The sequence below is a fragment of the Saccopteryx bilineata genome, chromosome 2, assembly GCF_036850765.1.
Source record: "Saccopteryx bilineata isolate mSacBil1 chromosome 2, mSacBil1_pri_phased_curated, whole genome shotgun sequence".
Taxonomy (NCBI): domain Eukaryota; kingdom Metazoa; phylum Chordata; class Mammalia; order Chiroptera; family Emballonuridae; genus Saccopteryx; species Saccopteryx bilineata.
The window spans coordinates 276,183,731-276,206,803 of NC_089491.1; the positions used below are offsets into that span (position 1 = coordinate 276,183,731).

The following is a 23,073-nucleotide window of genomic DNA, read 5'->3' on the forward strand; positions in this document are numbered from 1 at the left end:
ATAAATTCCCTTTCCTAGGCGACAGCCAGTTTGAGCTGGGTTTCTGCCAGGGGCAGCCACGCTGTCCCAATGCACCTGAACAAAATTTGGGGATGTGCCTGTGCAGAGTGACGGATGCCAGGGTGCCTCACTGCTCACAATTGCCATCAGGCAACATAATGGTCTTCTAAGGCAGGTGCACAATCTCCAGAGGAGGCCCGCGAGGCTCTAGGACAAGGGTTGGGAACCTATGGCTCGTGAGCCAGATGTGGCTCTTTTGATGGCTGTATCTGGCTCACAGACAAATCTTTAATAAAAAAATGTTAAAAATATAAAACATTCTCATGTATTACAATCCGTTCATTTCCTACCGTTCATGGTTGTGGGTGGCTGGAGCCAATCACAGCTGTCCTTCAGGACACCACCAAATTTTTATTGGATAATGTGTACTGTACACCGGGCGTTGTATGGCTTTCATGGAATTACATTTTAACGTGGCGTTCATGGCTCTCTCAGCCAAAAAGATCCCTGCTCTAGGAGTAACAAGGACAGGTTGAATAAGGCCATATCACTGGGGGCCGACAGTAGGGAGGGGACTGACTGCCAGGAACCCATCCCTCAGCCTCTCAGACCGGGGTACCTGGATTCAGCGGAAGTGCCCAAGCCTCAGTTTCCCTGCCTGCGGAATGAGACTTAAATCCTGACAACACCAGCTGTGACCAGGAGCTGAAGAGGGGAGAGGGTGCAGTTGGAACCCCGGCAAGGACAGAACCCCGATATCTTTTGGCTCCGTGACCTCCAGCAAGTTACTTAACCTCACTGGGCCTCGATTTCTCCATTTGAAATGGGACTCAGTTTTACCAAGACGTGATAAGGAAAGGAGATTATACGTGGGCAGCTCTGAGCATGCGCCTGGCGCACGCGAAGCACCAACAAAAGTCAGGAATACCCCCTCCCCAAGCACGCAGTGAGCAGACCCTCCGCCCTCGTTGACCACTGATCCAGCCGGAGACCCATGCTCCTACCGGTGCCCCCACCGCTCCTAAACTTTCCCGGGAGCCTACCCCAAGCCTCCCACGCTAACCTCAGCCCCTCCCACAGTCCCGGCCCACCCCCGTCCCCCACCCCCACGGCTCTCGCCCCCACCCCCCAGCCTCCACCGCTTTCCACTGCGGTGCAAGGGCGCCACCTAGCGGCCGCGGCCGCCGCGCGGGGTCGCCAACCGTGACCGCCCCGATCCAGACCCCGCGCGGGGTCCGAGCGGTAGCCGGGGTCAGCTCCCCGGGCAGCGGCCGGACCCCTGGACTCAGCACCCACCCGCCCGCCCAGGACCGTGTTGGTTGGGGCACTCGGCAAACGCCTTCCTTCGAGCCGCCGCAGCCCGGTCCCCAGGAGGACTCGCGTAACGGACGGAAAGCGTTCTGAGCATCCCCGCGGAGCGCGGAGCGCGGGGCGGGGGGACCCTTTAAGGAGGTGGGCGGAGGCACGCTGTCGGTTCATTAGCATATATTAGCATGTCCCGCCCCGCCCCGCTGCTGGGCGGCTCAGTCCGCCAGGAGAGGCGCGCGGGGCGCTCGGGACGTGGGGCGCGGGGACGTCCGCGCCGCGCCGCCAGCCCTGTGAGCGCGATGCCCGGCCCCCCGCGCCCCTGGGCCTGGGTCCCGCTGCTGCTGCTGCTGCTGCTGCTGCTCCTACTGGCGGCCCGCGGGGGCTGCGCCGCACCCGCGCCCCGCGCCGAGGACCTCAGCCTGGGGGTGGTGAGTGCGCAGCCGCGAGGCGGTCCCGGGCGGGTGGACCTATCGGGCGCCCTAGACCCATTTCCCCGGCAGCAAAGCTGAGGCGGCGCCGGGCCGAGTCTCGGACGGGCGCGCACCCGGCCTGGGAACTGGCGCCGATCCCTTCCTCGACCGGTGCGCTCGGAGCGCGCCGCAGCCGCAGGAGCTCACGGAGGGAAGCGGGGGGCGCCTGGCCCGAGCTCCTTTCCGGGCTGGGAGCGGCCCGAAGGGGGACCCCAGGAGGGTCAGACAGGCACCGCAGCCCGGGGAGAAGTACAGCCCGTGTGCGTTCCCGGGGGAGGGTGGGAGAGGGGCGCGCACCCACAACCGAGGAAATGCCGGGGCTGCGGAGTGTGCGCATCCGGAACGCGGGCGGTTCTCGAGTTGGCTTCGTGAAAGGTGTTGGGGAGCGAGGGAGCCGCGCCCTCCCTCTTCCCCGGGCATGGATCTGGGCCCTGCGCCACCTCCACTTCCACTGCCAGGGCTCCCAGCCTTGTCCTGCTGCACCTATGGCCCTGTCCTGAGTGTGATGGAGTCCCCCTGCCGGTCCCGGGCTCGGATGCAACCCCAGCGTCTTCCCCGGCGCCCACGTCCTCCAACACCAGCTGTCTCAGTGGCTTGGGAGTCGAATTGGAGGCGGCGGCAGTGGCCTCTTCCCACTACCCCTCCCCCTTGCAGCCTACCAGGCTTGGAGCTTCCTCTGGACCTGGAAGATTTAGATCAGACTATAAGGGTCTGCCAACCCCCTGGCCGGGCAGGCCAGGCAAGGGTGCCTGTGGATCAAGCAGATTCCTGTTGAGGTTTTCACCCTTGCAGCTGCCCTCGCTGCTCTCAGATGCAAGGATCTGGGTCAGGGTCCTTAGCGCCAGGGCGGCAAAAGGCCCACATGCCCCGGTAGTCTCCTAAAGCGATGCTGGCAAGCCCCTCTCCCGGTGCCATTGGTATTATGGAGCTCCGGGTGGATTTCAGACAGGCGGAGACATTTGGTTGGCATCTGCAACCCCGTGCTTGGCAGGACTTGGCCACGGGTTCTGGGTGAGAAACAGGCCCTGGCCTCCCCCGTCTGGCTGCCCCAATCCTCAAAACCATCAGGGAGGGTGCAGTGAGGGTCCCTGCATACAGATGTTTGAGGGACCCCACAGTCAGCTTCCTCCCAACCAAACTGCCTCTGAGATTGTGTGCCTACACCCGTACCTCCTCCGGGGTCTTTGGAGCTGGGGGTTTCCTGGATCCCCTTCTGGGGCAAACCCTCGAGGGCCATCAGGTTTGGGCTGAGTGACAGTGGAACCCAGGCCTGGAAGGCTAATGAAGGTCGCCCTGTGACAGCGGCCAGGCACACCCGTCCCAGCTCTGGCCGGGCACTTCCTCCCCTACCTGCTTCTATGGACTCCCCAGCACCCAGGGGGTCACACCTTTTGTGGTGCTCTGGGCAGAGGGATGTGGCTCCCAAGTTTGGTGCCCAGAGAGAGCAGAGCCCTGGCGTCCAGCCCAATGTAGAGGGCAGAGGATGCTGGCCTTGCTGGGAGAGTCCCCATCCCATGGAGGCCAGGGCACTCTCCCTTCTGGTTTGGGAGAAGCTTTCTTGCCTCTTGCCCCTGGTTTGTGGCCAGAGGGTGGCCTCTGGTGGCCTTTGAGGGAATGACACCTCAGAGTCTGAGCCCCAGAAGTGCAAAAGGACTTGGAGACACGGGGATTTATCGGGAGCCGGGCTCCTTCCCACCCCCCTCTGCAGACCGCGGAGGGTGGGGGGGCCCACTGACTGGATGCTCAGGTCTGCGGCCACCAGTGAGGAGAAGGGCCCCTGTGTAAGTGCGACCCAGCGTCATCCTGACAGAGCTGAGCCCGTGGGTTGGAAGCAGTTGCTTGTCCCAGGAGGGTGTCCACCAGCCCAGCCCCCCAGTGTTAGCTGAGGAACAAAGCCAGACAGAGGGTGGCCATCAGGCCAATGGAGTGGGACAGAAGGGCCCGCGCTGTGCTCTCCTGGGTCCGAGTTTGTCATTCTTTCTGAGTAGATAATACCTGGAGCACAATACTGAGCTATGGGCAGGGCTACAGGAGAAATGCAGCGTCCCCTCCGCCCTAGGATCTGTCCATAAGTGTCTGAGCACCGGGACCTTGTCCCCTTGTTTTCTCAGATGACAACGTGCCGCCATTGTGTGTGCCTGTTGTCTCCACCTCGCAATCTGTCCAGGAGGACAGTCTGTGTCAGATGGCACACCCTTTAGCCAGGAGCAGGTGCAGGCACGGACGTGCGGGTTGCTCCTAGTGTCGTGCTGGGGCCAGGGGTGATGCCAGAGGTGCCTGGTGACGGCGAGTGCGGTGTGAGGACCAGGCCCTGCTGGACGGAGGTCTGGGGGACAGACTTGGTGTGTCATGTAGCATCCAGGCACATTTCCCAACATGCCCTCTAAAGTTTCTGCTCCCAGCAACAGGGAGTTCTCATCACCTTGTACCACACGGCGTGTTGATGGTGGAACTTCTGCTCTCCTACACCTGGATGGGTGATGGGTTAGTGGCTGAGATGGTGTATGAAGCTGGCCCGGATGAACAGCACTGTCAGTGACCCAGTGGCTCCCAGGGGGCTGAGCAGGGCAGGGGTGATGATGAGAGATGGGAGCCAGGATTTTGTTGGAGGCAGCCTGGCCCTCTCCTGGGGCCCACACAGGTTGGGAGATGGCAAGAGTGACAGTCACTCTCCTCATCCTGGCCTCAGCCTGTGGCCCTTGGTCCGAGCGCCCTAGGGAGTTGCGGGCCCAATATAGCACAGTGGAGAATCTGGCCTTCTGCCTTTCGCCAGGAACCAGAGAGCTGGGAAGGGTTAACAGAGAGAAGATCATGTCCCCTCTGCTCCAGGCCCCTCCCCTACCCAGACACACTTTCTTGTAAAAATAGGCTCGGCCTAAAAGCCCCCAGCACACTCCCTAAGCCCCGCCCCCAGCCTATTCCCATGCCCCTCCCACTCCCAGGCATGTCCTCAACTGGTGAGTTCAGGCTCTGGGCTGCCGGCCAACACTAAGGGACTAAGAAGCCTGTGTGGGCTTTGGTGTGGGAGCCAGTGTGGCCTGGGCAGGACTGTGCTGGACGCCTGTGGTTGAGCCGGGTGGGTGTCTGATCCCCTTTCATGGTGTGAATACCCGGCTGCTGCTCACAGTCTTCTGACCTGAGTCAGCACTGGCCTTAGTCTGCTCATCTGTACAATGGGGCCACAAGAGCAGGGCAGTGAGTCGTTACCTGGGTGATGCCCCTGAATGACTCACAGCAGCGTCTGGTGGGGGGTAGGTCATGTCCGAGGGGGGAGATGGGATGGGGAAGGCTGAAAGGATTTGGGGATGGGCAGGGTTCTTGAGCATCTGCGATTTTTGTCCCTTCGGTAAGGGCAGCCTGGGCTTCGGGAGAGGGGCTGTGGGTGCACGTGAAGGGTGCTGCAGCTGTCCTGTATTCACTGACAGCCACTGGGCCGCTCTCCAGCACCACCAGCTCTCAGAGGGGTGGGACTGGACAGGATGCAGAGACAGGTGCCTGCTTCTTAGGTTTCCTCCCTCCTTCTTCCTGCCCCTCAGCCCCCTTCTGCTCCCCGAACTTCCCAGGCTGCCTTGGGGCCTTTGCAGGACCAGTTCCTTCACCTCCCTCAGGTCACCCCCAGGGTCATCATCCCTGAAACCAGCGAAGGTGCCCTCACTTCACGCCACAGCACAGCAGTTACGAACGAGCCCTGAAGCCACACGGCTCAGGTTCCATGTGTGGCGGCGGGCAGGTGTCCTTACCTCTCTGTGCCTTGGTTTGCCCCTCTGTAAAATGGAGATAAGAGCGTCCCCCTTCATGACTTCAGCAGTTTTTCATGGAGTGCCTGCTGCTTGCCAAGCACAAACAAACCCCACAGACATGCACCCCCATCCCTGAGGGGTGCAGCGAGCTTGAGGCAGGTTAGTGACGGAGAGTGTCTGGCCTCCGTTAGCGGTCAGGATCCCTCATCATAGTGATTGTCCGTGCTGTCAGTTGTTTCACTTGTTCATGAGGGGTCCCCACAAGACTATGACTCCCGAGGGTGATGGTAAGGGGGGTCTCCCCAGTCTTTGCTGTCGCCCCAGCACCTGACACATGAACACTAGTAAGGGTGTGTCAATGGACTGTCCAAGGGGGGTCTGGGATCACCCAAGTGGCCAGCCACTCCCTGTGCTAATAATCAGGGCCTCAGTTTCCTCAGCTGTAAGTGGACCTAATGGTACCAGGAGGTTGGTGGTGTCCACTCAGAGATGGAATGTGTAGGGGGGCTGACAGTTCAGTCATCTGTCCCCAAGCTCCCTTGCAGAGGTGCCAAAACCCAGGCCAGGGCAGCCTCAGGAACCAGGGCTGGCAAGGCAGGAGAGTGCCCCCACGTGGCTCCAGGGGCCAGCATGTGTCCGGCAAGCTGGCCTCATTCCAGCCCTGCCCCCACGTGCCTGCACGCAGGGCTCTTCTGTGCCGCCCCTTCCCCACCTTGGGAAGAGCTACGTGATCAGCCTGCACAGCAAGGGCTTCGCGTTGACCAGTGTCCTGGCCTCACAGCGCAGGCCACTACCCTGCCCCTCGTGGCCAGCTGAGGGCACAGTGGAGGATCAGTATGCACTGCCCCCGGCATGGTAGCTGCACCCAGGAAACATACTAAAGGTCACCAAGGGCACTTATGGGTGCAGGGACACCTGTTAGCAGGGAGCACAGCCCAGATGCATGTGGTGCCCACTGGTGATCATTGTAAAACTGGGAGCATGGGAGAAGCAGGCGAGGGAAGGTTGGCAGTGACCATAGTGGCCAGCCGGGTGCCTGGGCAGGGCGCCCCCCCCCGGGCCTCAGTTCCCCTCTCTGCATACCGGCTCTGCTGGTGGGTACTTGGAAGAGGGGCAACCACTGCAGGTTGAGCATCCCTCCCTCTCCCCTGCCTTCTGGAAGGTTCAGTACCACCCTTCCCGGTGCAGCCTGTTGCCCTGGAGATGCGGGCGCCTTGGCGATGGAACGGGGAGGTCGGGTGGGTGCATAGGAAGGGGATGCCCCGCCCCACCCCCTGCGGCTCTGGACTCCTAGGTGTTGGGGGCGGGTCCCAGCCTGGTGTGGATGCAGCGCATGCATCCTGAGGGTGGGGGCCGCCTTGGTACCAGTCCCCCCCGCAGGTACCCCAGCCTTACCTAAGGTCTGCTGTCCTCGTGGTTAACACCCCCAAACCCCTCCCACCTCCTTTGCCTCCTCTGATGTTTCAAAATGTATTAACTATCAGGAAAAAAATTTTTTTTAACTCAGCCGCTTGGCACTTTGCCTGTGTCTTCCCGAGAGGAGGATGAGCTGGCAGGTGGGGGAGGTGGTTTAGACACCCGTCCCTGGGAGGGGAGAGGACCGGCTTTGTGAGACTCAAGCCATGGGGAAAGGGTCTGCACAGGACAGGCAGGATGTCCGAGATGGAGGGTGCAGATCTCCAAGCCAGGCTTGCTATAAGCGTGAGCCACCCCCAGTGGTCCCTCAGATTTGGCCTCGTTCCTACAGACTTGCACCCGGTGGTGGCTGCAAACTGTGTTGCTCCCCAGGCTCGGGAAGGTGCCGGTGGCGGCTGACCTGGGGGTGCAGCACCCACCCGAGTGGCACCTATACCAAAGCTCTGCCCCCTACCGCCACCTGTTGTTCTGCAAGTGGACATAGAGGCGGACACTCAGACCTGCAGCTAAAATCAGCTTTTCAGCATTGGCAAACGTTTCAAAGCCAGCTGAAGTGTTCCCAAGGCTTCTGAAAGCTAGAAGCATGGGGTCTCCTGGCCAGGCCACCAGGGACCAATGGGAGCAGCTCCTTGGTGAACCCCAGGGAGCCAGGGAGAGGGGGCTCGACTCAGTGCAGACACCCAGCTGTTATCACAGCTTACAGGCAGCCCACCCCGGGGGTGGGTGGTCCTCCCAGTGTGTCTTGTTGTGTCCTCACATCCGTCCTCCACCCACAGACAAGGGAGCATCCCAGAGGGGTTGGGCGTCTTGCCTCAGTTGCACAGCAAGGAGGTGGCTGAGTGGGGCTTGAGCCCGGGCAGCCTTGCATCATGTACATGCAGCTTGGGGTCTCAGCCCATCGCCCTTCTCAGTGTGGGTTTCAGACCTCGGGTCTGAGACCTGCTACCTCACAAGTCAACGCAGGGCTTAAATTTGGCACGTTCAGGAACTTTTTCTTTCTTTTTTTTCCTTTCTTTTTAAGTGAGAGAAGGGAAGATAATGAGAGACTCCTGCATGCGCCCTGACCAGGATTCATCCAGCAACCCTGTCTTGGGATGATGCTCAGAACCAATGGAGCTATTTTTAGCACCCGAGGCTGATTGGCTCAGACCAACCAAGCCATCCTCAGTGCCCAGGGCTACGCTTGAACACATGGAGCCAGGATGCAAGAGGGGAAGAGGGAGAGAAGGGGGAGAGAAGCAAATGGTCGCTTCTCCTGTGTGCCCTGACCAGGAATCAAACGTGGGACGTCAGGTCGTTGCTCTCGCTACTGAGCCAACTGGTCGGGGCCTCAAGAACCTTTTCTAAATTTAATTTTCTTAAGTGTCCCCTGGGCATTTTGCTGCCTCAGGAGCAGTGAGGCAGGGCATGCTGCCTTGAGCAGCCGTGCAAGGTGTAAACTGCTCACACTCACCCTCCGGGGGCATCAAGTATGTTAGGATCCATGTGCCGCAGCTGCCTGTAAAGGAACTTAAGGGAGGGGTAAGAGGTGTCTTCTGGGCTGATGAGGGGCTGGGGCTGGACGAGGCCTGCCCCTCACAGCAGCCCCCACCTCACCTTGCTCTGTTCTCTGCCTCAGGAATGGCTGAGCAGGTTTGGCTACCTGCCCCCAGCGGACCCTGCGACGGGGCAGCTGCAGACACAGGAGGAGCTGTTCAAGGCCATTGTGGCCATGCAGCGCTTTGCAGGGCTGGAGGCCACCGGAGTCCTGGGTCAGTCCCGAAGCCTGTTTCTCCTAACACCCCCTCTCTTCCAGCCCCTACGTGCCCCCAGAGCCTGCCCGTGGAGTGGGAGTTAGGGACAGGCCTACCGTCCCTAGGGCAGGACTGAAGAGTCCCACCATGTGAGAGCCCCTCTGTGGTCACCCTCACCCTCCAAACCAGGTGTGGGCACAGCCACACCCAGACCCCCGTCTCCACTGCAGAGCGGGGGCTCAAACTCCATGCCCATAGGGACGAGGTGGCCCCCCAGGGCCTATTGGAATCCTGCCCTGCGAGGCACCTGCCTGGAGCTGCCCAAACTCCCAGCCTTCCTAGAGAAAGCAGAAATCGGGGGGGGGGGGGGGGTGTCTAGTGAGCACCTCATTTTTTTACATGTTGGCAATGAATTCCAATTTGTAAGGACCTTCTTCAGGCTGCGTGACAGGAACACATCTGTCCCCAGGCGTGTGTCACGGGAAATGCAGGAGGAGTTCGCAGTACTGATCCCCATGGGTGTCCCTATGACTGGTCATAAGCCCCTGCCACGAGCTAATAAATGGCCACCAAACTCGGTGTCCCACTTAGCTAGGGGGCACAGCCCTCGGGGCTGCTGGGCACCCCAGGCAGGGAGTGAGCTGGGCCTAGCTCCTGACCCCCACCGCCCCCCTGCAGACGAGGCCACCCTGGCGCTGATGAAAACCCCGCGCTGTTCCCTGCCCGACCTGCCTGCTGCAGCCCCCGCTCGAAGGAGGCGGCAGGCTGCGGCCCCAACCAAGTGGAACAAGAGGAACCTGTCATGGAGGTGGGCAGCTCCACCTGGCCTGTCCCAGTCTTAATGTGTGTGGGGGGTTGCTGAGAGAAGTGCCCACACAGGGTTCTGTTCTCTCAGTTCTGGGGGGCTAGACGGCCAAGGTCCGGTGTGACAGGGCTGGCTTTTCTCCCAGGCTCTGCAGGGGAGTCCATCCCTGGCCCTGTCACTCCATCCTTTTTGGCTGTGTGTCCTATGAGGACGCCCTCTGTGAATTTAGGGTCCCCCCTAGTCCAGGGTGGTCTCGCCTCAATCCCTGCCTTAATCACAGAGCAAAACTCTATTTCCACATGAACTCCCAACCCCCGGGGAAGGACAGTCCAGGAAGCACACTCCAGCCTGGGTGAGGGCATCTGGCCTGTCCTGGTGACCTGCCCCTCAGCTCTGGTCCCGCCTGCCCTAGGGTACGCACATTCCCAAGGGATTCGGCCCTGGGCCGCGACACAGTGCGGGCGCTCATGCACTACGCCCTCAAGGTCTGGAGCGACATCACGCCCCTGAACTTCCATGAGGTGGCGGGCAATGCCGCTGACATCCAGATCGACTTCTCCAAGGCTGACCACAATGATCGCTACCCCTTCGACGGCCCCGGTGGCACGGTGGCCCATGCCTTCTTCCCAGGCGACCACCACACCGCAGGAGACACCCACTTTGATGACGACGAGACCTGGACCTTCCGGTCCGCAGGTACGTCTAGGCTGAGCCCTGAGGACCCTGCATGACCCAAGTGGTCCCAATGGACCCCAGGGTGTTGGGGCCACACGACCCCGTGAAGCTGAGTTACCTCCAGGCCTCCTCAGGCGTCCAGACCCCATACACACCTGTCAGTTTGTGAGGATGACTGGGCAGTTCCAGTTCAGGTCGACTCTGCCCTGCCGTCCCCTGCAGCGACCCTGGCGAGCTAGGATGGGCTGGGCTTGTAGGCCCGGGACAATAGGACAAGGCTTCCTGGGTCTTCCGACCATGTGCGTGGGCCTGTCCTTGTCCCAGTCTCGGTTGCCAGGAGGGATTAGGAGCCACGAGGCCTAGCCACGGCACCCATCCTGCCGAGTCCTAGCAGGCAGAGAAGCCACAGGTTCCCGGGGACCACAGCCACATGACACAGGGCTTGGATGAGGGTGGGGAGGAGGGGCCATGTGGCATTAGTCCACACATGGGCCTTACAGGAGGGGAGGAGCCCTGGCTCTGTGGGGCCTGGGAGACCTACAGCAGGCTCTGACCTGGGGTCCAGATAGCCTGCCAGGCCTGAGGCATTCACTGTGTGGCCTGTACAGACAGGGTTGCCTCAGACCTTTCCTAGGGACCCCAGGCCTGAGGGCCCCTGTCGACCCCATAGGGCCGCTGCAGGAACCCAGACAAGCCCTGAGGGACGGCACAGACACTTCCTGCCCAGAATCTGCCCCGAGGTTACCCGGCCTGTGAGTAGGAGCTCGTCCTGCCCCTGCAGCCCTCCTGTGGCTCACTGCTCCCCATGTCCCCAGATGCACAGGGCATGGATCTGTTTGCAGTGGCTGTGCATGAGTTCGGCCACGCCATCGGGTTGAGCCACGTGGCAGCCACACACTCCATCATGCAGCCCTACTACCAGGGTCCAGTGGGCGACCCGCTACACTATGGGCTCCCCTACGCAGACCGGGTGCGCATCTGGCAACTATATGGTGAGTGCTCCCTGCAGAGCCAGCACAGGCACCCCGAGGGTGGGGGCAGAAGCGGGGGGCCCCTGGGCACAGAGCTCTCAGGAGGGGAGCTCTGCCCACCTCTGGCACCCCGTCTGATGTGCGCACGTGTGTGGCATAAACAGGCCACTGCAACCCAGGGTCCCAGACTCTCCCCCAAACCTCAGAGCCCGGACACAATCCCATATCCAAGCCCCAGGTGGTCTCAGGTATGACAGCTGGCATGAGGGTGTCCCAGGCCCCGCGCACAGCACCTGTGTCTTAAATAGTCCAGGTGTTACCACCTGTGAGGTGGGAGCTGCTGACTCCTTTACTGTGGGAAAGCCAAGGCCGGGTAACGGGTGACCTAGTGGCTGACCACCAGGACTGGCCCGAGCCAGCTGTGGGGCTCCCTCTGCTGGTGACATGTGGGAAATACAGTGGAAGGGGCCCATCCTGGGAACCCGCTGCCGCCCCAGTGAAATCCGCTTCTGCCCCCCACCTCTAAAGCCCCCCCCCTGCAGGCCGCCCCTCCCTCCCTGTTCTCCCTAGCACCCTCCACCCTCCAGTATCTGGGTTATTTCACTGTGGTAAGATTTACCGTTTTAAATTGCCCCCAATCTGACAGCATTCTACACACGCAATGTGGTGCAGCCCCCACCCCTGTCTGGTTCCAGGAGCGTCGCCGCCCTCCCCCACCCTCCACAGTCACAGCTGCCTCAGCCCCTGGCCACCACCCTCTGCCCCCTGTCCCCCTCCATGGACCTGCCTGTTCTGGGCATCTCATGTCACGGGAATCAACACAGCGTGTGGGCTTCTTTCCCAGAGTGACCTGTTTTCAAGGTTCAGCAGCATCCTGGCCAAGGGAGGGAAGACAGTTCTTTGTCCCTTTTTAGGGAAGAATGTCCATTCATTTGTGAATGGACATCTGGGCCGTCCCCACCTTCAGCCATTAACAGTCACGCTGCTGGGAGCCCCACATGCGAGTTTTTGTCTGAACACACCTGTCTCCTGTCCTTCGGGGGTCTGGACCCAGGACGAGGTCACGGGCAGGGGGCGGCTGAGGTACCTGCGTCTCAGACTCGCCACTGGCTCTGGCCAGGAGTGAGGCCTGTGCTGCTCACACTGCAGCCGGTGCCGACCGCGGGGCAGCCTTGGGTTCACCCTGGGGTTCCAGGCAGGGTGCTGGGGTTAGCAGGGGGTGGGCGAGCTGGGCTCCATGCAGCCTCCCTGTCTCCACAGGCGTGCGGGAGTCCATGTACCCCACCGCACAGCCGGACACTGAGGAGCCTCCCCTCCTGCCGGAGCCCCCCAGCAATCGGTCCAGCACCCTGTAAGTGCGGTCCCTGTCCACCCGGAAGCAGCATGGTCCCCAACAGTGGCTTGGCGTGTTGAGCCTTGAGCCCTGAGCAGTGCTTTGTTCCTAACCCCGCCCCCAGACAATGGAGGCGCACCTGCTCCCCCAGCCCAGGCGTGCAGAGGTTGAGTTTTACATGTGTGGTGTGCTCTCAGCCTCTGTCCTGTAACAAGCACCCTTCCCCTTAACATCAGACCACCATCATTTCAAAAGCTTGGAACTGTGTGGGTCAGGAATTCAGACAGAGCATGGAAGGGCAGAGGGACTGGTCACTGGTCCACAGTGGGGGAGGCGTTGTCACTGGTGGCTCAGAAGACATGATGCCTGGGCTAGGGCAGGCGGGACGCCCGTGCACACACTCATGTGGCCAGGGCATGAACCTGAAGTTGAAGAGGTCGTGTCCCAATGGAGCATCCTGAGAGCCGGCGAAAGCTGCCCACCTTTTAGGATTGAGCCTTGGAGGTCACTTCACTGAGCCCTTGGGTTAAAGAGTCACTGCTCTCAGCCCTGGCCGGTTGGCTCAGTGGTAGAGCATTGGCCTGGCGTGTAGAAGTCCCACGAATCCCAGCCAGGGCACACAGGAGGAGTGCCCATCTGCTTCTCCACCTCTCCCCCTCTCCTTCCTCTCTGTCTCTTCCCCTCCCGCAGCCAAGGCTCCATTGGAGCAAAGTTTGCCCAGGCGCTAAGGATGGCTCTGTGGCCTCTGCCTCAGGCGCTAGAGTGGCTCGGGTCGCAACAGAGCAATGATCCCTGGTGGGCATGCGGGGGGGGGGGGGGGGCGGATTCCAGTCGGGCGCATGCGGGAGTCTGTCTGACTGTCTCCCCATTTCCAACTTCAGAAAAAAAAAATACAAAAAAAAAAAAAAAGTCACCACTCTCATGGGCTGGCATAGACCCCACTTAGTGCAGCGAGAGTCATACCTGCCCCCCACTAACTGCCCAGCATACCTCTGTGTACCACCTTTGTGTTTGCATAACATGCTAAGCACAGATAGAGACATTTAGGCTTATTTGGTTTCCTTTGTTTTCAAAAATGGTTTTATACGTTCCTCACTTAGCCCTTGACGTCATGCATTTCTGTAAGATGTGACTCCCAACTTTCTTCGTCACATCACCTGTTGAATAAGTCACCTGTACCGACAGTACACAGTTCTTCACTGAAAGAGGCTGCAGTGAAGTCAGCCCCTCCCTGTGAATGCCCCCCACACACGTGAGAACACGGGTGTTAGATACACACATGTCCAACAGTGGGCCCAGCGTGCACTGGCTTTTGCCTGCGGGCCCATTGTAAGTGAAGATGGGATTCCCTGAGAGCTGCCCCCACACTGTGGGGCTTGAGCCCTGCCCTGTTCTCAGCTCTGTGTCAGGCGGACTTTCCTGTTGCTGACTTGTCACAGTCACATTGCCCCGAGTTCCCCCGAGGGCAGAGCCACAGAGCCACACTGCAGCAGGGTGTCTGGCATGGTGGTCAGCGTTTCAGTGGACAGTGGCTGGTTGGCTTCTGGAGGCCACACTAGCCATCTACGAGAGCACCAATCTGTCCAAATGCCCTGGTGCTCTGCTCACTTGGGGTCCCGCCTTGGCCAACCTAACCGGGGGAATCTGTTTTAAATTTGCATTTCTGTCTCTACACAACTGTTTTGCGACTCAGAGCTGGGGGCCTGGCACAGGGCTCTCTTGGAGATACACTTGCAGCAGCTCAGGATGGTGGCTGCCTGGCCCACCAGCTTTGTCTGTCCTCAGGCCCAGGAAGGACGTGCCACACAGGTGCAGCACTCACTTTGACGCGGTGGCCCAGATCCGTGGCGAGGCCTTCTTCTTCAAAGGTAAGCCCTCTGCCAGGATCCAGCACCAGGGGTAGATGGGGACCCTGGGCCCGAGGCCCCGGGCCCCGGCCCATCACCTGCAGCCGTGCCCCTGTCCCCACAGGCAAATACTTCTGGCGGCTGACCCGGGACCGGCACCTGGTGTCGCTGCAGCCGGCACAGGTCCACCGCTTTTGGCGGGGCCTGCCATTGCACCTGGACGGCGTGGACGCCGTGTACGAGCGCACCATCGACCACAAGATTGTCTTCTTCAAAGGTGGGTATCCGCCTGGCTGCTCCTGGGATCCCTGAGCTTGCGTCTGCATGGGAGGCACCCCCGTGGTTTGCTCCAAGCCCCGTGCAAGGAGCAACCCGTTCACTTGTGTACCCGCCAGTGCGTGTTTTCTGAGCGCCTACTCTGTGCCCTGTGCTGTGAGGATTCACAGGTACACAGGGGACAGAGCACACCCTCCCTGCCCTCATTCTCTTGGGGAGCACACAGCAGCCACAAGTGATGAGGAAGTTAATTCTGGTGGACCTCTGGAAACAGCCTGTGCAGAGGCCTGGAGCAGGAAAGGTCCAGCTGAGTACAAAGAGGGTGATGAGGCTGGAGCCAGGTGAGGGGCAAGAATGTAGGGCTCTGAGTGCGGTGGGGAACCATGTCCAGGTCTGTGTGTCAGTCCACAGCAGCAGGTCCACCAGAGGAGGGGAGTCACTGCATCTTCACAGACCCACTCCTGGGGCAGAGCTGAGGTTAAGCACAGCAGCCCCTGCTCCTGGGGAGAGTGCTGTCAGTTTGGGGAGACGGCAGAATGGGCAGGGGGACAGTCCTGAGCCCTGTTAGCTCTGGGACATGGGGGCTGCAGGCCTTCCTCTATCACACGCACTGTGCATGCAGGTGCTGCTGTGTTTGGGGGTGACAGGGCTGGAACCCCCTCAGAGTGAAGCTGTCCTGCTGCCCTGACCCAAGCTCCCCAGCCCGGCCTCTGTGTATGGGGCCCAGGGCCCAACTCCCACACTCTCCATGGGGTCCCCGCCTGCCAACCTCGCTGCTCAGGGCTGGCCACAGTCACGGTGGTGACCCTGCACTGCGGTGTCTTCTAAACTTAGATGATTTCCCACTTAAGTCCGCGGCTCCAGCTTGGACATGTTGGCAGTGTGGCCCCTGGGGACCTGTGCTTCTGCTTTGCTGCCCCGTCCAGTCACCCCACCCGGCCTCGCAGCCTTCCCTGATCACTGTGTCTGTACGGGGTTGTCACATCCATCAACCCCGCCCCTGCTCATGGGCATGTCAGTCTCTGGCAAAGAATTTTTATTTTTAATTGTGGTAAAGACCACAGAACATAAACTTGTACCACCTTGACCACGTGTAAGTGCACAACTCGGTCACTCACAGTGTTGTGCAGCCACCGTCACCTCCAAAGGTCTTCCCAACAGAAACTCTGTCCCCCAGTGGCAGGCACCCACCATCTCCTCTCTTTCCCCATGAATGTGACATTCCCTGATATAAGTGGAATTGTGCACCATTTTTTCCTTTTGTGACTGGCTTATTTCACGGATCACATGTTCTCCGGGTTCAGCCACATAGCAGGTGTCAGAATTCCCTTTCTCCCTAGCCGGGTACCTCATTTGGTTAGAGCATCATATTGATAGGCCAAGGTTGTGGATTCGACCTTCCCCTCCCCCGTGAGGGCACATACAACAATCAACCAGTGAATGAATAAGCAGAACAAGTTGTTTCTCTCTCTCTCTCTCTCTCTCTCTCTCTTTCTCTCCTTCTCCCTCCCTCTCCTTTGCTTGCTCTAAAAAAAGTCAATTGAAAAAAAATTTTTTTTAAAGATTCTCCTTATTGGCCCTGGCCAGTTGGCTCAGTGGTAGAGCGTCGGCCTGGCGTGCAGGAGTCCCGGGTTCAATTCCCAGCCAGGGCACACAGGAGAAGCGCCCATCTGCTTCTCCACCCCCCTCCCTCCTTCCTCTCTGTCTCTCTCTTCCCCTCCCACAGCCAAGGCTCCATTGGAGCAAAGTTGGCCCGGGCACTGAGGATGGCTCTATGGCCTCTGCCTCAGGTGCTAGAATGGCTCTGGTTGCAACAGAGCGACGCTCCAGATGGGCAGAGCATCGCCCCCTGGTAGGCATGCCGAGTGGATCCCGGTCGGGCATATGCGGAAGTCTGTCTGACTGCCTCCCCGTTTCCAACTTCAGAAAAATACAAAAAAAAAAAAGATTCCCCTTTTTCAGGCCGAATCACATTCCACACATGGATGGACCACGTTGTGTCTATCATCTGTCCGTGGGACATGCTTGGCTATTGTAACTAATGCTGTTGTGAACATGTGTGCAAATGCCTTTTTTTAAATTAATTTTAAAGAGGAAGGAGGAGAGAGAAACATCGATTCATTGTCCCACTTATTCATGCATTCATTGATTGATTCCTCTATGTGCCCGGATGAGGGATCGAATCCATAGCCTTGGTGTATCGGGATGACGTTTAGCCAGCTGAGGTACCCGGTCAGGGCCGACGAATGTCTGTTTGATGTCCTGCTGTCACCCCTGGGTGTAGACCCAGAACTGGGTTCATAGTTCCCACGGTACTTCTGTGTGTGATTGAGGAACCACCACACCTTTTCAGAGGCTTCCCCGTCCATAGAACCATGATGTCCCACATCCTCACCAACGCGTGTGTGTGTTGTTTTCGGGGTTTTGGGACTGGCGGTCCAAGTGGGTATCAGGTGGTGGGTACCTCACTGTAGCTTTGATGTGTGGTTTCCCTAGTAATTAGTGATGCTGAGCCTCTTTTCGTGTGATCAGCAGCCATTCAGGTTATCTTCTTAGGTGAAATGTCTCTTCCAGCCCTTTTGTCCAGCAAAGGGTTTCTGAATGTTTTGCTTCCTTTTTTCTTACTGAACAACAAGGTTGATCATTGCTAAGCCAGAGCGGAGGACATGACGCCACCCACCCGGCCCTACTGGCAGAGCTGTGCCACCCCAAGCTTCCACTACAGCATCGAGGACGCACCCAGACGCCCCTTAAATGATTTTTCTGGAAGTTTAACGTACGGGCTTGACGTTCTGGGTGATGTCGGAGAGTGCTGCTTGTGTGTGAAGTCTGGCAGAGGTGGGCACACGCTCATCTGGGGGGATCCTGCCCAAGGGCCTGTCTTGTCTTTGCCACAAAGATGCTCCCAGCTCACCTCCTTGCAGAAGCGGATGAGGCGGAACCGATAAAGGGCGTCTCGTGGGCTGTTACTCATCCCACGTCTGCAGAGTGGTTGCCTTCTCAGAACCTGGGAGCTCACACTGCCGGCAAGTGGAAGGACCCCCCTGCCAGGCACAGGGCAGGTGCTTAGGCACAGGGCAGGTGCTCAGGCATGGGACAGCTGTCGGGCCCATAGCAGGTGCTCAGTAAATACTCGTGAGGACTGGCGGGTACTGTGGGGTGGGGGCAGTGGCATGGGGGTGGGTGACCCGGAAGAGAAGCAGGGCTGGGGCCCCCGCCGGCAGGTGGGCTGAGCCCCAGCCGGCTCTTTCTCTCCCCAGGAGACAGATACTGGGTGTTTAAGGACACTAACGTAGAGGAAGGATTCCCGCGGCCCGTCTCCGATTTTGGCCTCCCGCCGGGTGGCGTCGACGCTGCCTTCTCCTGGGCCCACAATGACAAGACTTATTTCTTTAAGGACCAGCTGTACTGGCGCTACGATGAGCACACGCGGCGCATGGACCCCGGCCACCCAGCCCGGAGCCCCCCATGGAGGGGTGTCCCCAGCACGCTGGACGACGCCATGCGCTGGTCTGACGGTGAGCCAGGGTGGGCCTGAGGGCAGGGCACGGCCTCCGTCCCCCCACCTATAGACAGGGTGCCAGAGAGGGGGGCTAGGAGAGGTCCCGAGCCAAGGACAGCACCTGGGCACTTGTGGCCGCCAACCCCCAGGGACTGGAGACGCCCTGCTGGCAAGCCCTGTCCTCTCATCCATCCCTGACCTGGTGGTAGAGAATGACCACCGTCCCCACAGGGGCAGCTCCCTGAGGACGGAAGTTTCTTCTCAGTTTCAAAGCTGTGTTCCCCAACACGTAGATCGGCCTGGTGCATGGTGGGCCCTCGATAGTGTTGCATAGGAAAGAAAGCCCAGGGTGTCTCATCTGTCCCCCTGCCTGCAGGCAGTCCCCCAAGCTTTCCCAGGCCTGTGAGGCTCTGGTCCCAGGGACTGAGGTCCAGACTCTGACCCCCTAGGACGATCCTGCCTTCCCTGTGTCCCTGTAGCCCTGCCCCTTGACCCTCCTGCTGTCCAGCCTGAGTCTCAGGCACCGCAGTATGTAGCTCAGCCACCTCCCTCTCCCCCCAGGGGCCGCTTACTTCTTCCGCGGCAGGGAGTACTGGAAGGTGCCGGACGGCGAACTGGCAGTGGCACCCGGGTACCCGCAGTCCACGGCCCGGGACTGGCTGGTCTGCAGGGACCCACAGACTGACCCTGAGGGTGCGGACAGAGAGGCGGGGGCCCATGCCCTGCCCGGACAGCATGACCATAGCCACTCGGAGAATGGCTACCAGGTGTGCGCCTGCAGCTCCACAGCCTCCCGTCCACCAGGGGCCCAGGGCTTGCTGCTGGCCACCATGCTGCTGCCGCTGCTGAGCATCCTGTGGAGAGTGGCCTGGGCCCCGGTGCTCTGACAGCTAACACTGGCCTGCAAGAGGACAGACGGGTCACAGCTCAATGCCACACAGGGCAGGGACTCGTGCCCCAACGTCCAGCACCCAAAGGAAGAGCTCCCAGAGAATGGCCGGGCAGCCTTGGGGACCTAGACTTACATCCTCTGAGCCAAGTCACCATCTCAGCCTCCCAGATGGATGGGCGGCCCAGAGCGCTGCCTCTCAGCCAGTCAGCACTGACTTCCAGGCACAGGAGTCCCATCCCCCTGCTTTCCTGCCTCCACCTGCCCTGGCCCGATGGCCAGCGAGAGCCGGGAGGTGCCGTCAGGCTGGGTGGGGATGGGGAGACGCTGTCTTTCCAGCCCGCAGAGCCTGGTCACGCAGAATGTCACTGAGGGATCGAACAGGCAAGGCTGGGGGCCTTCACTTGGGACCCAGAGAGCACAGCTCGGCTAGCACCCTGATCCATCATGTCCACACTGCCCGCCTGGTCCCTGGTGCTCCCACCCACCCCCAGGGGCTTTGTCCCCGGTCCCAGCGGTCCTGTGCCATCGCCTTGCTCAGGGCAGCGCACAGCATTCAGACGAGCTCCCAAGCTGGGGCCACCACTGGACTTCCATGTGACACCCACAGATAAACACGATATCCCTGCTTCCTGCCTGTTCAGGTTCCGCACCCTGATGCCCCGCCCCCAGGCAAAGGCTGCGGATGGCCATCCTCCAGGCCAGGATCCTGGACCAACCTGCGCTCAGGTGGTGGGGGCTTCCAGGGTGGGCTGCATGGTGGTCACTTCCTAGGCCGTCCTACTGGCACCGTCCTTTCTGGCATTTCCTCGATGACTCCATGTCCCCGGGGTCACAATGCCCATTTCACAGATGGGTGAGTGGAGGCCAGCTCAGGAAATGAGCCCCTGCCTATAGGCCGGGGTCATGTCAGGTCTCAGATCGGATGCTCTGGCACGTTCGCCAAAGCTTGGTGGAGCACCTGCCTGGACGTGCGGGACAAGCTGTTTCCCATCCTTGGGAGGCACCTGGGATGTGCGTGCCAGCCACAGGGCATGCAGGGTGGTCGCTTTGCCTTCTGTTCCTCCTGCTCCAGCTCCATGTCCAGGGTGGCAGCCCCCCTCCCACCAGAAGGAGCCCACCACCCACACGGGCACAGAACCCATATTTCTGAAGGGCAGGGTATACTGGGCCAGGAGGTGCCTTCTTATACCCGGAACGAATGTGGGGCCCTGTCAGGAAGCGATGAGTCACTGAGGAGCAACAGGCTGTCAGATGGGCTCAGAGACAACCTCCAGGAGCTGGCTGGTTCACAGCAGTCACCCCACCTGGGGTGTGAGGTAGACTGCTTTGAGGGGGTCCAGGAAGGCCACCCGAGCAGAAGCAGGAAAGAGGAGTTGGTTCTGCATGGTGGGGGACAGGAGCAGCTGGTGCAGACATCATGGACTGGTGGGCCAGCCTGGGTGGAAGGCCCTGCGTCCTCCCGCCAGTGAACTCAGAGGGCAGGGCCATCCCTGTGGGGCATGGACTTCATGCCCTGGCTAGGGAAGTCACCATTGAATTTCCTCACTATCTCGAGGGAGATGCAGGAACAGTCCTGCTTCTCGGATGAGGGCGCCCCCTCACCTGGCCCCCAGGTAACCTGGGATGCATGGCTGCCACAGCCGGCAGCAAGCTCCAGGCAAAGCCCTGTGCTCACTGAGCCAAGCCAGGCTGCCAAGTCCCCTGTCCCTGTGTCCACTATCTGGTGGGAGGAGTCTGCCTGTCAGACCAGACCAGACACACCGGGGGTCCCTCCCCACTCCTTTAGGGTTCCTCTGCCTACCCCGTACCCCGTGGTACAGGGTACGTACCCCCACATCATCTCCAGTGGCCGGCTGGGGGAGCCCTGTGCATTTGGGGAAAGGGCCCAGAGAGGGTGGGCAGGCGCATAGCCCTGAGGGGCAGAGCAGACTGTAGGCCAGGTCTGCAAGAACCCAGCCTGTCACGGCGGCTGGTGGTCTTACTGTTGTGTTAAATCCAAATGCTTTTATAAAACTTTCCCACCAAATCTCATGTGAAGACGTGAGCTGGAGGCCGAGTTTCTGACTTTTGTGTTGGGTTGTGAGGGACAAGTTAGTAATGACACGGCAGTTTCCAAGCACTTTCCTGTGTATTTCCTGCACACCAGGGCTCTGTCCTAAGGTCAAACCAGGAGATAATGGGGCTGGTTAGACCCCTCAGTCGGTTTCTGCATTTGTCCCAGCACCCTCTGCTAGTAAGACCCAACCCGGCCGCGCAGGCGCGCTCAGCGGCCCCGGTTTTGTTCCCGAGGCCCGCCACGGCTCCTGGGTCTTCCCTTGACCTCCATCCACAACCTCAGCACTCCTGGAGGTCTGAACATGGTGGGCTGGCTGTCCTGTAGACTGTCCCTTGATGCCAGCAGCCCAACAGGTCCTCACAGAGGCCTGTTCTGCATCTTTGGCAAGAATGTCACAAAGTGATGCTCCCCACAGTCGAATTTCAACTTTAGGTGAGTCACCCTTGAAACACCTGGAGATTTCGTGTGAAATTGTGGGTTTTCAGCCAAAGTCTATTTTTATCCCTGGCTGTGCTGGTTCTACACGGAGAAGCTGTGCCCACTCCCCCTCTCCACCCCTTGCTGGGACACCGCAGCCATGGTGACAGACCCAGAGAGGTTCCTCAGAAAGGAGGTTAGAGGACTTGTGCCACATCAGGGAGGGGCAAGGACCCCAGGTGAGGTCACCAGGCACAGGTGTTGGTTGAGCTCAGCATGACTCGGCCTTGCGAGCAAACATATGTGTTCCTGTGGGTGTGGGTGTCACGTTTACAAAACTTGACCTCAGGCCAGAACCCATGTTACAGGTGGGGAAAACAAGGCACTTGTCATACTTAGCTCAGGGGACACTAGCGAACGCTGCAGTCTGCGGGCTCAGCCTGACTCCGTCCTTGAGGCTGAGAGTCCCAAGATCAAGGTGCTGGCAGGTTTGGTTTCTGGGGACGGCCACTTCCCCTCCGGCAGACACCACCTTCCTGTGTCCTCAGGCGGCAGAGAGGATTCTGAACTCTTTTTTTTTTTTTTTGGTATTTTTCTGAAGTGAGAAGCGGGGAGGCAGTCAGACAGACTCCTGCATGTGCCCGACCAGGATCCACCCTGCTTGCCCACCAGGGGACGATGCTCTGCCCATCTATGGTGTTGCTCTGTTGTAACCGGAGCCATTCTAGCGCCTGAGGTGGAGGCCATGGAGTCATCCTCAGCGCCCGGGCCGACTCTGCTCCAATGGAACCTTGGCTATGGCAAGGGAAGGGAGAGACAGAGAGGAAGGAGAGGGGGGAGGGGGGAGAAGCGGATGGGTGCTTCTCCTGTGCGCCCTGGCCGGGAATTGAACCTGGGACTTCCACACACTGGGCCGGTTCTAGACTCTTGATGATTGATTGATTGGAGAAAGAAACATCAATCTGTTGTTCCACTTATTTATGCATTCATTGGTTGATTCTTGTATAAATATGTGCTCTGACCAGGGATCAAACCCTCATCCTTGGTGTATTGGACAGTGCTCTAACTGACAGGTACTCGACCAGGGCCTGTTCTCTTTCTGATAATGACACTAGTGCCATCGTGAGGGCTGGACACTCATGACCTCACCTAAATTTAATCACCTCCCAAAGCCTCACCTCCTAACACCTTCCCATTGGGGGTTGGGGCTTTTACATAACACTTTTAGGAATACAGATATTCAGCCTGAGACTCACAGGGCTGCATCACGGTGGGACTGAGATGCAGTTCGCCCCCTTCCACCATCTTCCTGGAAGTAGGTTGCGGGAGATCAGGGGGATCGTTGCCCCTAAGAAGAAGGAGGAGGATGTGGTTCCTAGTTCTGTTCTGCACTTGAAGTCACTTGACTCGAGGAAAGGTGGTTATTTCCATTTTCTAAAAAGAACACAGAGGCTGGTGGAGCAGCAGGTGTTTAGAGGGTAAAGGGCCAGAGTGAAACCCCATGGTCACGTCCAAAGGTTCCGCTCCAACTTGTGTGGCTGGCTGGGCCCTGTGCCCGGGTAGTTGTGGCAATGGGGTGGCAGCTGCTGGCCCATCCACGTTGGAGCCCCCAGGATGTGAGCAGGGTTTCCT

The 23,073-nt window shown here is 59.6% G+C and overlaps 1 protein-coding gene across 1 annotated transcript; it reads left to right on the plus strand.

Moving 5' to 3' along the window:
• Window positions 1-1,570: 1,570 nt before the first annotated feature.
• On the plus strand, window positions 1,571-21,972 carry MMP17 (matrix metallopeptidase 17). The gene is made up of 10 exons (XM_066260859.1): window positions 1,571-1,736; window positions 8,553-8,685; window positions 9,346-9,475; window positions 9,885-10,168; window positions 10,963-11,139; window positions 12,379-12,469; window positions 14,237-14,319; window positions 14,423-14,575; window positions 17,835-18,092; window positions 18,638-21,972. Exons 1-10 carry the CDS (start codon window positions 1,608-1,610, stop codon window positions 18,961-18,963), a joined length of 1,764 nt encoding a protein of 587 aa, XP_066116956.1. The 5' UTR covers window positions 1,571-1,607; the 3' UTR covers window positions 18,964-21,972.
• The last annotated feature ends 1,101 nt before the right edge of the window (window positions 21,973-23,073 follow it).

What these genes read in the sequence shown, in the direction of transcription:
- MMP17 (XM_066260859.1), top strand. Translation starts at nt 1,608, where the DNA reads ATGCCCGGCCCCCCGCGCCCCTGGGCCTGGGTCCCGCTGCTGCTGCTG. An exon ending in GGAGGCCACCGGAGTCCTGG is followed by an intron (nt 8,686 to 9,345) that starts GTCAGTCCCGAA and finishes GCCCCCCTGCAG; the next exon opens with ACGAGGCCACCCTGGCGCTG. An exon ending in CTGGACCTTCCGGTCCGCAG is followed by an intron (nt 10,169 to 10,962) that starts GTACGTCTAGGC and finishes CCATGTCCCCAG; the next exon opens with ATGCACAGGGCATGGATCTG.